At 37.9% G+C, this 12,647-nt stretch overlaps 1 protein-coding gene across 1 annotated transcript; it reads left to right on the top strand.

Annotated features, from left to right (window-relative positions):
- The first annotated feature begins 703 nt into the window (after positions 1 to 703).
- Positions 704 to 3,528, top strand: LOC149045895 (uncharacterized). The gene is made up of 2 exons (XM_089205977.1): positions 704 to 743; positions 1,702 to 3,528. Exons 1-2 carry the CDS (start codon positions 704 to 706, stop codon positions 3,315 to 3,317), a joined length of 1,656 nt encoding a protein of 551 aa, XP_089062103.1. The 3' UTR covers positions 3,318 to 3,528.
- Positions 3,529 to 12,647: the final 9,119 nt, after the last annotated feature.

The following is a 12,647-nucleotide window of genomic DNA, read 5'->3' as shown; positions in this document are numbered from 1 at the left end:
AATAACCTATGCGAACAAGTTTACCAACAACTGAAAAAAAAAAATTAGAAAAACATTAGTGTTAATTTAAATCAAGCGGTTTTTTAGCATAAAGTATTCTCCTTTAGGGCGGTAACCGGCAAAATTTACCGCCCCCAGTATCTCTTATTAGTGCCTAAAATCGCTTAAAATCCGTAATAATTTAACAGATTGCTCTACCAGTTTGAAAATTTATTTTCCCTCTTCTGCTCACATTAAGGAGAACACCTTTATTCAGAGTGCACAGTACGCCGAATGTACCCTTTTGGGAAGCAGTCCATCGCTGACTCGCAGATGTCCAAAAGATAAAAAAAAATTAAAACATTTATTCCATCAGAGTGCTTTCCTCTAACGTGTTATGAAACCAACACAGAAAACACCACAACGTCCAATCAGAGCCAAGGAAGCTATCACAAGGGGCCAATGAGAATTTAGACAAAAAGAAGGAAATTGCCTGACGCGCGGAAAAAGGTGAATGACTGAGCGCAATATTCAACAGATCCCTGTTATCGCTAACACATTTTCCAGTCTTAAGTACTGTGAACGAAGAATTCCTTAAGAAAAATGTCGTTTCCCGAAACATCTCACCTGTGAAGAAAAAGGTCGAGTAATCTTTGAACACGTTATGAGTATTACGCATGATGTCATGCGCAGGATGAGTCACGTACCTTGTACTAGGGTCATGATGCCAAAGGGACACCAACAGCTGCGCACGCAGTTTGAGTGTAAGTGTGCCTAGGTCACTTATGTTGGTCATTACAGGGGCTGCCTTTCGACTGAGCAGAGAACAGAAAATGTATTTTCGGAGGTACTCCGTGTGTTGTCCAGGCTTTTTTCCTGGATAAAGAAAATCAAGAATTGCGGTGAACATTCTAAACTATGCAATCTCTTTCCTAAAAAAAAAAAAAAAAAAAAAAAAAAAAAGAATTGCCGTGAAAAGGCGAACAACCTCTGGATATCTAACACTTAAATGGAGAAAGTTATGCGAGCACGCCATCATTATATTATTATTGCTTCGACGCGGACTTTTCTTTGCCCTCCGAGAAGTAAAAGGCCTTAAGGTGGTACGATAAAAAAAAAAAAAAACGCAATTTTCGTTGAAAATGAGTCCATTTTTTTTTCATTCGATTTCACCTCCAAAGGCTTTTGTTTAATCGCCCCAAATGTCTTTTTGTGAATAATTTGTCAGGAAATAGTAATAAAATACAATTTCTAAGGCACTGTTGTTCCGTTGCCATGGAAACGCATTTTTAAATGCGTCCTTTTAGGGCCTAAAAGTGCGATTTCCTCCCAGATCAAAGCAAGCTGATTGCGTCTTGAGTAAGCTATTGGGAGACTGGGGCCCAACAATGACTTTCAGTCTCGTTTTGATATGTTTCGGTGTCAGTTGGGAATTTTCGCAAGTGAGAGAGCTTCAATCATCAAAATGCCGAAATTTTCGTCTCAGAGACGCAAGAAGCGCAAATTTTATGGAAATCGCTTTACAAATAGTCCAAGAATTAACGAAGAAGAGTCGATTGTTGTCGAAAGCGCTTCGAGTGGGATACGTGAATCCACAGACGGCATTTCACATGATCAAAGCGAAGCGAAGGAATCTTGTGGAAACCCATGACAGGACGGAAAACGCGTGCACTGTAAGTACCTCCCGTTGTCCCATATAAAGCCTTAGAAAAGTTTTCTAAGGCTTTGTATGGGACAACGGGAGGTACTTACAGTGCACGTATTTTCCGTCCTGTCATGGTCCATCCATTACAGGGTTCAGGTTCTGTGATATGGAGGTGCTATCGTCCGTTTTTTCTTTGCCACGTTGTGGCGAATGCGGCGATTTCAGTCTTTTGTTTATGGAAGATAATTTGGAACGGAAGGGATGTGCGTCAACTTTGCGTTTGCTCTGCGAGCAGTGTGGATGGAAACATTCATTTTGCACGTCAAAAAAGCAAGGAAAGAGTTTTGAAGTAAATCGGCGAATCGTTTATGGTATGAGAACTCTTGGAAAGGGTTATGCTGGTGCAAGGAAATTCTGCACAATTATGAACATGCCTCCACCTCCAACTGAGAAAGCTTTCCTCAGCAACTCGCGCGTAATCGGCCGTCACATGAAAGCGATTGCAAAGGAAACAATGAAAAAGGCGGGAGAGGAAGTTTTATCTCTCAAGAAGGATGTAAATTCTTCTGAAGGTCTACCTGTGAACTGTGGCGTTTCTTGTGACGGAACATGGCAAAAGAGAGGCTACTCGTCACGCAATGGTTGTGTGACTGTCATATCCATGGACACAGGAAAGGTTCTTGATGTGGAGGCCCTAAGCCAAGGATACAAACAGTGTGAGCGGTATGAACAAATGGACAAGAATTCTCTCGAATATCAGATGTGGAGAGCTGATCACACCACTTGCAAGTCAAATTTCCAGGGATCAGCACCTGCTATGGAACCAGAGGGTGCAGAGCGCATATTTCAAAGGTCTGTTGAGCTGCACAATCTCAGGTACACTGAATTTTATGGGGATGGGGACAGCAAGAGTTTTTCCAGGATAAAGAATATTTATCAAGATGCTGGAATTTTAGTGGAAAAGAAAGAATGCATCGGTCATGTGCAGAAGAGGGTTGGAACTGCACTTCGCAAATTAAAGCGTGACAATCCAAGCCTTGGAGGCAGAGGGAAACTCACAGATAGTCTAATTGATAAACTGCAGAACTATTATGGCATTGCCATAAGGTCCAATGTTGGAAATTTAGCTGGAATGAAGAAAGCTATCCATGCTAGCCTCATGCATTGTGCCTCAAGTGAGGCACGCCCACTTCATGACCACTGCCCAACAGGTAGTGCAAGTTGGTGCAAGTATCAAAAGGACAAAGCCAACCATACGAATCTCTTTAAGCATGGACCTGGCCTTCCTTTACCTGTTATTGCCAAGCTAAAGCCTGAATATATTCGACTTAGTGAGAACAACTTATTGCAGAAGTGCTTACATGGCAAGACACAAAATCAAAATGAGTCTTTGAATGGGATGGTATGGCAAAGGATTCCAAAAGAAATTTATGTTGGAAGGGAGACATTAGAATTAGGACTTTATGATGCTGTTTCTTATTTTAATATTGGTTCAATGAGTATTATTAAGCTTTTCCAAGCCCTTGGTATTCCTTCTGGCAGACTCCAAGACCAGCTTAGAGTTAATATTGCGCAACATAAAAGCAAAGCTACTACCAAGAAGCGACGCAAAGTGATTAGGGGCCTTAAAAAACGAAAAGATGACCATAATAAGCAAACTGAAGGAGTCAGCTATGGCCCTGGTCAGTTTTGAACAATTCAATTCATGGAAACTGTGTTTAAGTCTTGAAAAAATCAGTTTAAAAACTTTAAACCAGTTTTCTCTCAATTTCGAATTTTATGAAAGTACCGACATGCTAGCAAAGATAACTTTCCAGCGTTTTATTCAATTCTTCTCATTTTTGGAGTGAGAAATCTCAGTATATTTTTGCATGCAATGAACTAGAAACATACACTTAGGTGCATCTTTTATTGTTAAATGACCAAAATGAGATTGCTCATCTTATCAATTCCTGAAAGTTGTTGTGTTTTCTTTAATATTTTCCTCTCTATATGACTGAGAGGTGTTTCTGTACTTCATTGCATGCAGGTGCATGTGAAGATCATTGTCTAAAAATTTTGTGAATTTTTAATCTAATTTTAAAGAGATATGACTGTTCTTGTTTGGTTGCCCACCGGGGGGCATCATTTGCTAATTTTCAGTTGTCTCCATGTGTCAATTTAGGTGATATAGATAACTTTTTGTAAAAAAACATATAAAAAATGTTGATTTTTTGAGGGTTTAAGCAACGCTTAGTTCATAAGCTCTTTCCGCGTGCAAGACTGATAGCAAATTCATGAATTTTAATTTTTTTAAATGATTTGTAATTCAAATGAGTTTTCCAACTTTGAACGACGGTCTGAATACCAACGACGAGCTTTTCGATTAGTTTTGTGCAATCGTAAGCAATAATTGGCTATTTTTTAAGGCTTAGTAGACTCTAATGAAGAGGTAAAAATATCGCTGCAACCGTAGAAATACCACAACTATTGCTTGTCGATAACTCTTCAGTTATTAAAATCGTTGTCCAGATTCAAATTAGACTCGGAAACAGCGCACGAACAGTAACCTTGCGAAGAGCCACTGCTAAATTCCAAATTAGCTCACTTACATCTGTTTTATTTTATTACCTATCAGCTCGCTCGAACTCCCTGGAATCGCGATAATTTTTTTTCCATTCCCTTACAATTTCGCGATAGAGGTCTCTCCTTTATTTCAAACTACACCTGTCTCGACGAAGAAAATTACGGTCGAAGGAATAGGTGTATTTTTTCCAATTTTCGATAAAGGGTGAAAGGAAAAGAGAAAAGAAAGGGAAAGGAGAAAGAAACGTGCAGCTGAGCATCAACTAACAACCTCTCGCTCATCCTCACGAGGGTCGTTTCTTTTTGGGTACCAGCGGACGACTTGTACGTATTTCAACTTCTCAAGAGAATACCAACTGTTGACTTACTCTCTTGACCTCTCTAGAACAAAAATTGGCTCCAAGAGACTAAACGCTATTTATCTCCTGTGGGGGGAGGGAGAGGAGGTTGAACGATGGTCTACAATGGTCATAAGTAATGCTGCAATCATGAAGATTGCCGCGCAAAAGGCTGCCTTGCAAAACCTTCGTTCATAGATCAAGTTTTCAAAGGGATTGTTGAGGGTCAAAAGTCCTCAATGCACGACCTATATTTAGGAACTGACGGATACTATGTCAACCAAAATATTGCGCACAGCCCTCTGCCAACGTTAAGATTCTATAGAATCATATTTTGTATGGTATCGTCAGGTTGAACTGCGCGTGGATCAAGCGATCTGTTACAGAACCGGACACATCAATTGACAAGGAATGATTATATGTTTTTACTCTTTTCATTTTATTATGCAAGGCATCAAATTACAGCAATGCGAAATTTAGGGAATCCAGCTCTTGTTTTCCAGCATTTATCGTTTCAAAGTTATCATGTAATTCATCAACAAGAGCATAATACAGTGGACTGGCGGACTGTTGAAAAAACGCAGCAAAATTGAGGAGCAAAATGATATTTTTCACTATTATCGTTAAAATATACAACGCAAGCTCATAGTTATAAGAACCAGATGTCCCTAAGACTAAAATACAAGCCAACTTAATATTTTATCCAGTAAAGTATGGCCTCAAAATAATCAACATGTGGTCTTAAATATTAGAGACAAATGTAATGTCAACATTACTTCTCTTAAACAGGTGACTTAACTATGAAGAAATTAGCCACCGCTTAAGAACGACAAATGTGTTGGTTTTGGTGACAAATCCATTTACAATCATCGTGATGATGCAGAATAACCAGCCGAGAACCCAAAACACGGTTTCCATTGAATTTCTTTTTAATGGCTGTCATTAACTATACTGTTGTTCTTGCGTCGGAACTATTCTGTTGTTAATTAACGACGTCTTTTGAAGAGAAGCTTTTTGCATTCATGTTGTATATCTCTTTTGAAGAAAGCATAAGCTATAGGGTTTATTCCAGAGTTAATAACTTCTAGAGGTATTTTGTAATGAAAATCGTTACACTTTTGATCAGTTAACATTAATAAACTACAACGCATCATTATTCCGTAACATGATAGAAACACACACGTTACCAATGCTACCCATTTTAACGCTGACGCCTTGTTCTGAGTTTTAGCTCTAACAACCGGTTGATTAAACCGCAATTTCTTAGCTAAAGTGCGATCTCTAGAGTATACAGCAAAAAACATGGATGCAAGAAAAAAGATCAGCATTACGCACAAGATTATCTCGAAAAGCAAGCACATGTAGCCGAGCATAGTTATGATACGATCGATTGCAATGAGTCTAATTAACAATGAAGTAAGAGTGAAAAGAAAAGGAATTCCCCAAGATGTTAGAACCATTTGAATGACTCGGCTGCGCTTCATAAAAGTCAAGTATTTCAAAGGTTTCATAACAGCAACATAACGTTCTAGTACTAAACTAACCAAGTTTGTTCCAGAGGTGTAAACAATGAACACCCTTACAAACAGCACAATTAATCCCTCTTCTGAGCGTGGAGTGCATTCGCTGCAGAAAAAACGTGAAGGAACAACAATCATCCCAACACCAAAATCAGCCACTGCTAAAGACACGACAAATGTGTTGGTTTTGGTGCGAAGGTGACGTTTAATGCAGATGAGGAAGATGACAAATCCATTTACAACCATCGTGAGAATGCTGAGGAACCAGCCGAGAACCCAAAACCATGTTTCCATTGAATTCCTTTTAAATGGCTGTCTAGAACTTTTCAATTGCTTTCTTAAATGGTTTTAAGGATGAAAAATTTAATTGTGTTTATATAGAGTTCTTTTTCAACCATCTGGCCCCATCCAACCCACGTACAAGTTAATTAGGGCAATATATATGCTGTTTAATTAAGTCATATTCAGGGCTGCAAACATCCATGACGTTCTTGTCAGACGCTTCGTGCACGAAGTTTTACGTCTGTTTATTGGTTTTCAAGAAGAATAAACCAATTGCAATCAGAAATTGATAACAAACGCTGAAACTTTTTTTGACTTCATCTTCTAATGTGTTTTAATTAAAAGAAAATTACGGCAGTCCTTTTTTGAGACTATTAGTACAGCATGATAGTGCAAATAAGATGCGAAGTAAGGAAACATAGCCAACAAAAAATATTTCAAATAACAATAATTATCAATCGGTCGGTGTTAAGCGTAAATCGCCCCCTTTACTTATCAAGTAAAAGACGTTTTTAACAAATAAAGAAGCCTCGAAGCACTGTTCTGTTGTAAAGTACTTCGGAAGCGGCGTTGTTTGTATTTTTACTCGCCATACGGGCTCGTCAAAATACGGCACAACTCGTAAAAATACTCAGCGATACTACACACCAAAAAGTCTAATAAGATGTATTCATTCACCGCTTGTTCTGCATCCGTTGCAACCAAATAACTCGTTTTCACGCTCTTTTTATAGGTTACCATGTGAAAGACTTGTGGGTCAAGTGCGTCACTTTTCTTTAAAAACTTGTTTGCTAAACACACAAGCAGAAATTTCACGAAGACTTATCAAGAAAACGTAACGTTGTAAAATTTTATGAAAGCGTTGGCCTTTGACAATCTCTCTTGGCAGACGACCGATGAATTACATGACTTGAATATTTGTCAAGTAACACATTTTTAGTCGAACGAAGGTCTTCCTCAAAGAGCATCTCCAAGAAAATTTTTCATGGAGTAAAAAAATGTTGCAAATGTTATACCGATGTAACCTACGCTACCGAATGTGAAAAATTTCCAAATGAAAACGGGGAAATTAAAAGTATATAGATCAACGAATTTTATGTCGGCTTTGACTAACAAAGGTGTTGATCAATTCCCCGCTAAATTAAACATAGCTTTTGGGAAAGTTGCACGTATGCAAATCGACTGTCGTTGACGAAATGTCAGGCAATTCAGCACTTTTTTTTAAGCATTTATTTTTCAAAGTCATCACGTAATTCATTAACAAGAGCTTAACACTCTAAAAAATTGAGGAGAACATACAGTAAAAAACATAGCAAAATTAAGGAGGAAAATGACATTTTTTTACTCTGTATCATTGAAATATAAAATGCAAGCTCATAGTTATAAGAACCAGATGTTTCTAAGACTAAAATACATGTCAGCCTAAATGATTAATTTAAGAAGAACATTTTCTCCAGAAAAGTACGGCCTCAAAATAATCAACATGTGATCTTAAATATTAAAGACAAATGTAGTATCAACACTACTTCTCTTAAACAGGTGACTTATCTTTGTTTCATCGGAAGTTTTTAACCGAACAGCAGTTTAGATAAGAATTGGTACGTCACGAATAGATTCTGAACCGGAAGTCCTCGGGATCCAGGAAAGTTTTAAGTATATGCATCAGCTCATGTTTTTCTTGCGTCGGAACTACTCTGTTGTTAAATAACGACGCCTTCTGAAGAGAAGCCTTCCGCATTCTTGCTTTATATCTCACTTGAAGAGAGCATAAACTTTGCAGTTTAATCCGGAGTTAATAGCTTGTTGAGTTATTTTGCAATAAAAATCGTTACTACATTTATGACCAGTTAAAAATGATAAACTACAACGCAAGAATATTCGGTAACACAATAGAAACACACACGTTACCAAAACCACCCATTTTACAGCTGATTTGTTCTGAGTTTGAACTTTAACGACACAATGATTAAAATTCAATTGCCTGGCTACAGTGCGATCCCTAGAGTTCAGATTGTAAATTGAACAAGAAACTGATAGGTGCAAGAAAAAAGATTAGCATTAGCCACAAGATTATCTCGAAAAGCAAATACAAATGGCCGACGATGGTCATCGCATGTTCGAATGAATTGAGTCTAATTGACAATAAAGAAAAAGTAAGAGTGAAAAGAAAAGGAATTCCCTAAGATGTAACAACCATCGTGGGGATGCAGAGGAACTAGCCGAAGATCCAAAACCACAATTTCATTGAATTTCTTGTTTAAGAAAAATTTTTAAGCAAAAACGTTTTAGGCAAAAGAATTGTTTATACAATGGTTTTATAAAACCATCTCGCTCCCATCAACTCTTAAAATTTACTTAGGGCAATGGATAATGTTTAGTTAAGTCGCATTCAAGGCTGCAAACATTTATCATCCTAGAATGTTCTGTCAGACGCCTTCTGCACATAAATTTGATGCCAGTCATTGGTTTCAAAAAAGAATGAACCAGTCAAAAATTGAAAACCAAAGCGGAATATTTTCCCCTTTATCATCTGATGTATTCATTTCTCAAAGCTACAGTAGAGTGCAGATAAAATGTGAAATAGTGGAAATTAGCCTCTATCTGGCCGAGAACAACAAATATTTCAAATGACAATAATTTCCAGCGTGAATGAGTGACGTTAACAAATAAAGAAGCTTTGTTTTCTTGTAAACAGCAGCAAGCAGCTGGAGCACAAAGGGGGAAACACGAGACGTAGTCGAATGCTTTCTTTGCTTTTTGGCGCTTGGCACGCGTACAAACCTCTCATTTGCTTTTTCTTTTGCTATTTGTTGGGTCGGTGTTTATTCGTCGGTAACTTGATCCGAAATCTCACTCTCTACCTGCGTGTAATAATATACCTGAAAAAATTCCGCACGTCTGATTGGCTGAAAACAAGTCCATTTTGCCAGTGCAAAGTTGTAATACGAATGCAATTTGTTGTCTTTGTCGAAGCCTCGAAGCTTTGATTTGTTGTAAAGCAGCGAGAAGCAACTGGAAGCAGCTGCAGCACAAAAGAAATGTAGGGGAAATACGAGACGTAATCGAGTTCCTTTTCAACTTTTGGCGCTTGGCATGTCTGCAAACCACTCATTTGCCTATCCTGTTGCTACTTCCGGGTAGGTGTGTATTCGTCGGTAACTTGATCCGAAATTTCTCTCTCTATCTGCGTGTAATAATATACATGAAAAAATTACGTGCGTCTGACCGGCTGAAAACGAGTGCGTTTTTCATGTAACACGACAACAACCTTAGTATGGGTTCTAAGTTGAGCACTTTGTACTTAATTCAGTAAATGTATTACTCGCAGTAATCCTACTGTATGGGAAATACCTGCATGCTGTAAAATTACTATAAGTCAGTAAACTATTATACTTGTATATGTGTAACGTGTTTATCAATAAAGTTCAGTTAGCCTTTGGCAACGAAGAAGGAATAGCCTCTCTATGTCTGAATGACGACACTACAGACACCAAATTGCACTCGACAACATGTTGTTACCTATACTAAAAAATATAAATGAAAAATTTACGTGCGTCTGATTGGCTGAAACCTAGTGCATTTGTCATGTAACACGGGTGCAAAGCTGGAACATTAATACAAATTACAAATAGCGCGTGTGCTTACAAAATTTCCTTTACCTTGCCTTTGAGAGATACCTTTTTCATGTATATTATTACTGAGTAAAAACATGATTTCTCGTGCAATTTCTTGTAAAAGGGCACTTGAAAAATATTCAAAGACTACAAATTGCACTCACCCTACGGGCTCGTGAAATATTTGGTCTTTGAAAAGTTTATTCGAATTTAACACCAAATTTCACCCGAAATCATGTCATTACTAATTTATGCTGTTACCTACAGGCTGTTCCGTATCATGTGAGGCTAAGAACTCGTTTCCATATTCGTTTTAAATGTCATGCAAGACGTGTGGGTCAAGTGCGCCACCTTTCAATGAAAAGTTGTGTATTAAAAACACGAGCAAAACCTGTCTTTGAACTTTCCTGAAAGCGCTCGCCTTTCTCCGTAAGAGCGGTCCGGTCGATTTCGCTCGAGAAACAGATTTCGTTAATTCTTGTGTGTTGCAAGACAGCTATGCTCTTATATGAAAACCACAATCCGCCTGATTGGATCTTTTTGTTTCCCGATTTTTTTCGGCAGTCAAAGTTTACTCAAACTTGTAACTTGTTAAACTTTATCTACAGCTAAATCAGAACGGGTTGATAGTTTGTTAATAAGAGCCCCCTTGATTAAACGCCTTCCTTTCGATGAGAAAGCGCCCAAAAAGATGAATCATAACATGCTTATTGCAATTTTATATAGATGAAAAAGGGGGTCATCGAGCAAACAAAGGCAAAAGTGAGGCTGTAGTGTTACTATGGTAACCATTTATGTCATGACAAAAAAATAACCTCAAAATGTTAAGAATGATTTGATAATCATATTTTGACACCATTTTCAAAGGAACGTGATAAGTATGTTTGTATCGATTTTAGTTTGTAAGCTTTCCACGTGCAAGACTGATTCAAAATTCATGAATTTTAATCTTTGGAAATGATTTGATATTCAAATGAGTTTTCTGACTTTGAACGACGGGCTGAATACTAACGACAAGCTTTTCGGTTATTTTTGTGCGATCGTGAGCAATAGACTATAATAAAAATATCGCGGCAAACGTAGAAATACCACAACTATTGCGTGTAGATAACTTGTCAGTTATTGAAATCGTTGTCCAGATTCAAATTAGACTTGGAAACAGCGCTCGAACAGTAGCTTTGCGAAGAGCCACTGCTAAATTGCAAATTGTCTCATATTAACAATTAGCGCGCTCGAACTCGACAAATGCGTTGGTTTTGGTGCGAAGCTGACGTTTACTGCAGACGAAGAAGATGACAAATCCATTTACAACCATCGTGAGAATGCTGAGGAACCAGCCGAGAACCCAAAACCACGTTTCCATTGAATTTCTTCTAAATGGCTGTCTAGGACTTTTCCATTGCTTTCTTCGGTCAAGGCAAGAGTGTTTTGAAAGGTTTTAAGGATGAAAAATGTAACTGTGTTTATATATATGTGTTATTTGCCGGCTGGGAGGTCCGTATGGTGAAAAACTGTGACCGAGGTCTTGAAAATACTGCCTGAGGCCGTAGGCCTCGGGCAGCATTTTCAAGACCGAGGTCACAGTTTTTCACCATACGGACCGACCTTTAGCCGGTAAATAACATATTTATTGTTTTTTTAAACTTGACGAAATTCTTTCCGAAAGAACCCGAATGATTTAGGGCAGTAAATACGGCAAGATCTTCCATAAACTGAACAATTTTTGAGTGAGTAAATGGTAGTTAAAATAGCGGTGATGCAAATTAAAGAGAGATGCCTCAGCGAAACATTTTCATTTCCGTAACGATAAAGATGATTTAAAAGGCTTCCAAACAAACTTTGAAACATTATTTTTACAAGTATCTGCCACAATCTGACACCTGTCAATTAGAGAGCGCGCAAGAAATAAAAAGCGTAGGAACATTTGAAAAACATCAGAACTAGTTTGGCAAGGGCTGTCACGACAATGTCTTCTTCAAAATCAGTCAGTGATCTAACGGAAAGTATTATTCACTCTCATCGACCATTCATTCATGTACGAAGATTTACCTCTGTTCATTAAGTAAACGGCGAGGAAAGTAATTGTGAGTAAATTCAATTTTTTTTATTTTGAAGTTGTGAGAGTTTGCTCGTTTGTTTGCTGCAATGGCGTGTGTGACTCTGGTATTTCCTTCACAAAAATAAATTCGAACGGCACACTCCAACGAGACACAAGGGAATTTAATGCGGCCTTTACTCCAAAAATTCCTTCAATTTCTGTTGTGCAATTTACGGTACAAATGTCTAAATTGAACGGAATTGGAAAGACTCACCGGGAGCGTATATTTGTTGTAGAACTTAAATTAAAACTTCGCTCGCTCTTCCACTATGAACAAATTGCTCGAGAAAATTCAGATATTAAATGAATGAAAGTTCCATCGTTCAGTTTAACTGTAACCAAATACTTCACGTTTTAACTTTCTATGTACTTTTTGTGAACGATTAAAATTAATTACAGACGGTTTTTAGGCCGCTTGTCAACCAACGTAATGACACTATTGTTTATTCAAATTCATTCTGAAACCAATATTTTTTCTGTCAACCAAAGTGATTTGATAGAGAGAAAAGAGAGGATTCATAAGTTATTTATCGGCTTGAGGTAGTGACCGATGTGTTTGCTTAAAAATACTGCCCAGCGGGCAAAACGAGGTATATTTATGAAAAA

Source organism: Pocillopora damicornis, chromosome 5 (genome assembly GCF_964200805.1).
Source record: "Pocillopora damicornis chromosome 5, jaPocDami1.2, whole genome shotgun sequence".
NCBI lineage: Eukaryota > Metazoa > Cnidaria > Anthozoa > Scleractinia > Pocilloporidae > Pocillopora > Pocillopora damicornis.
This window is presented reverse-complemented; position numbering and strand designations above follow the sequence as displayed.

Bases quoted from the DNA above. Each gene is read 5' to 3' on its own strand.
- LOC149045895 (XM_089205977.1), top strand. From the start codon at position 704: ATGCCAAAGGGACACCAACAGCTGCGCACGCAGTTTGAGT. The intron at 744-1,701 runs GTAAGTGTGCCT...AAGTTTTCTAAG, and splicing joins GCTGCGCACGCAGTTTGAGT to GCTTTGTATGGGACAACGGG.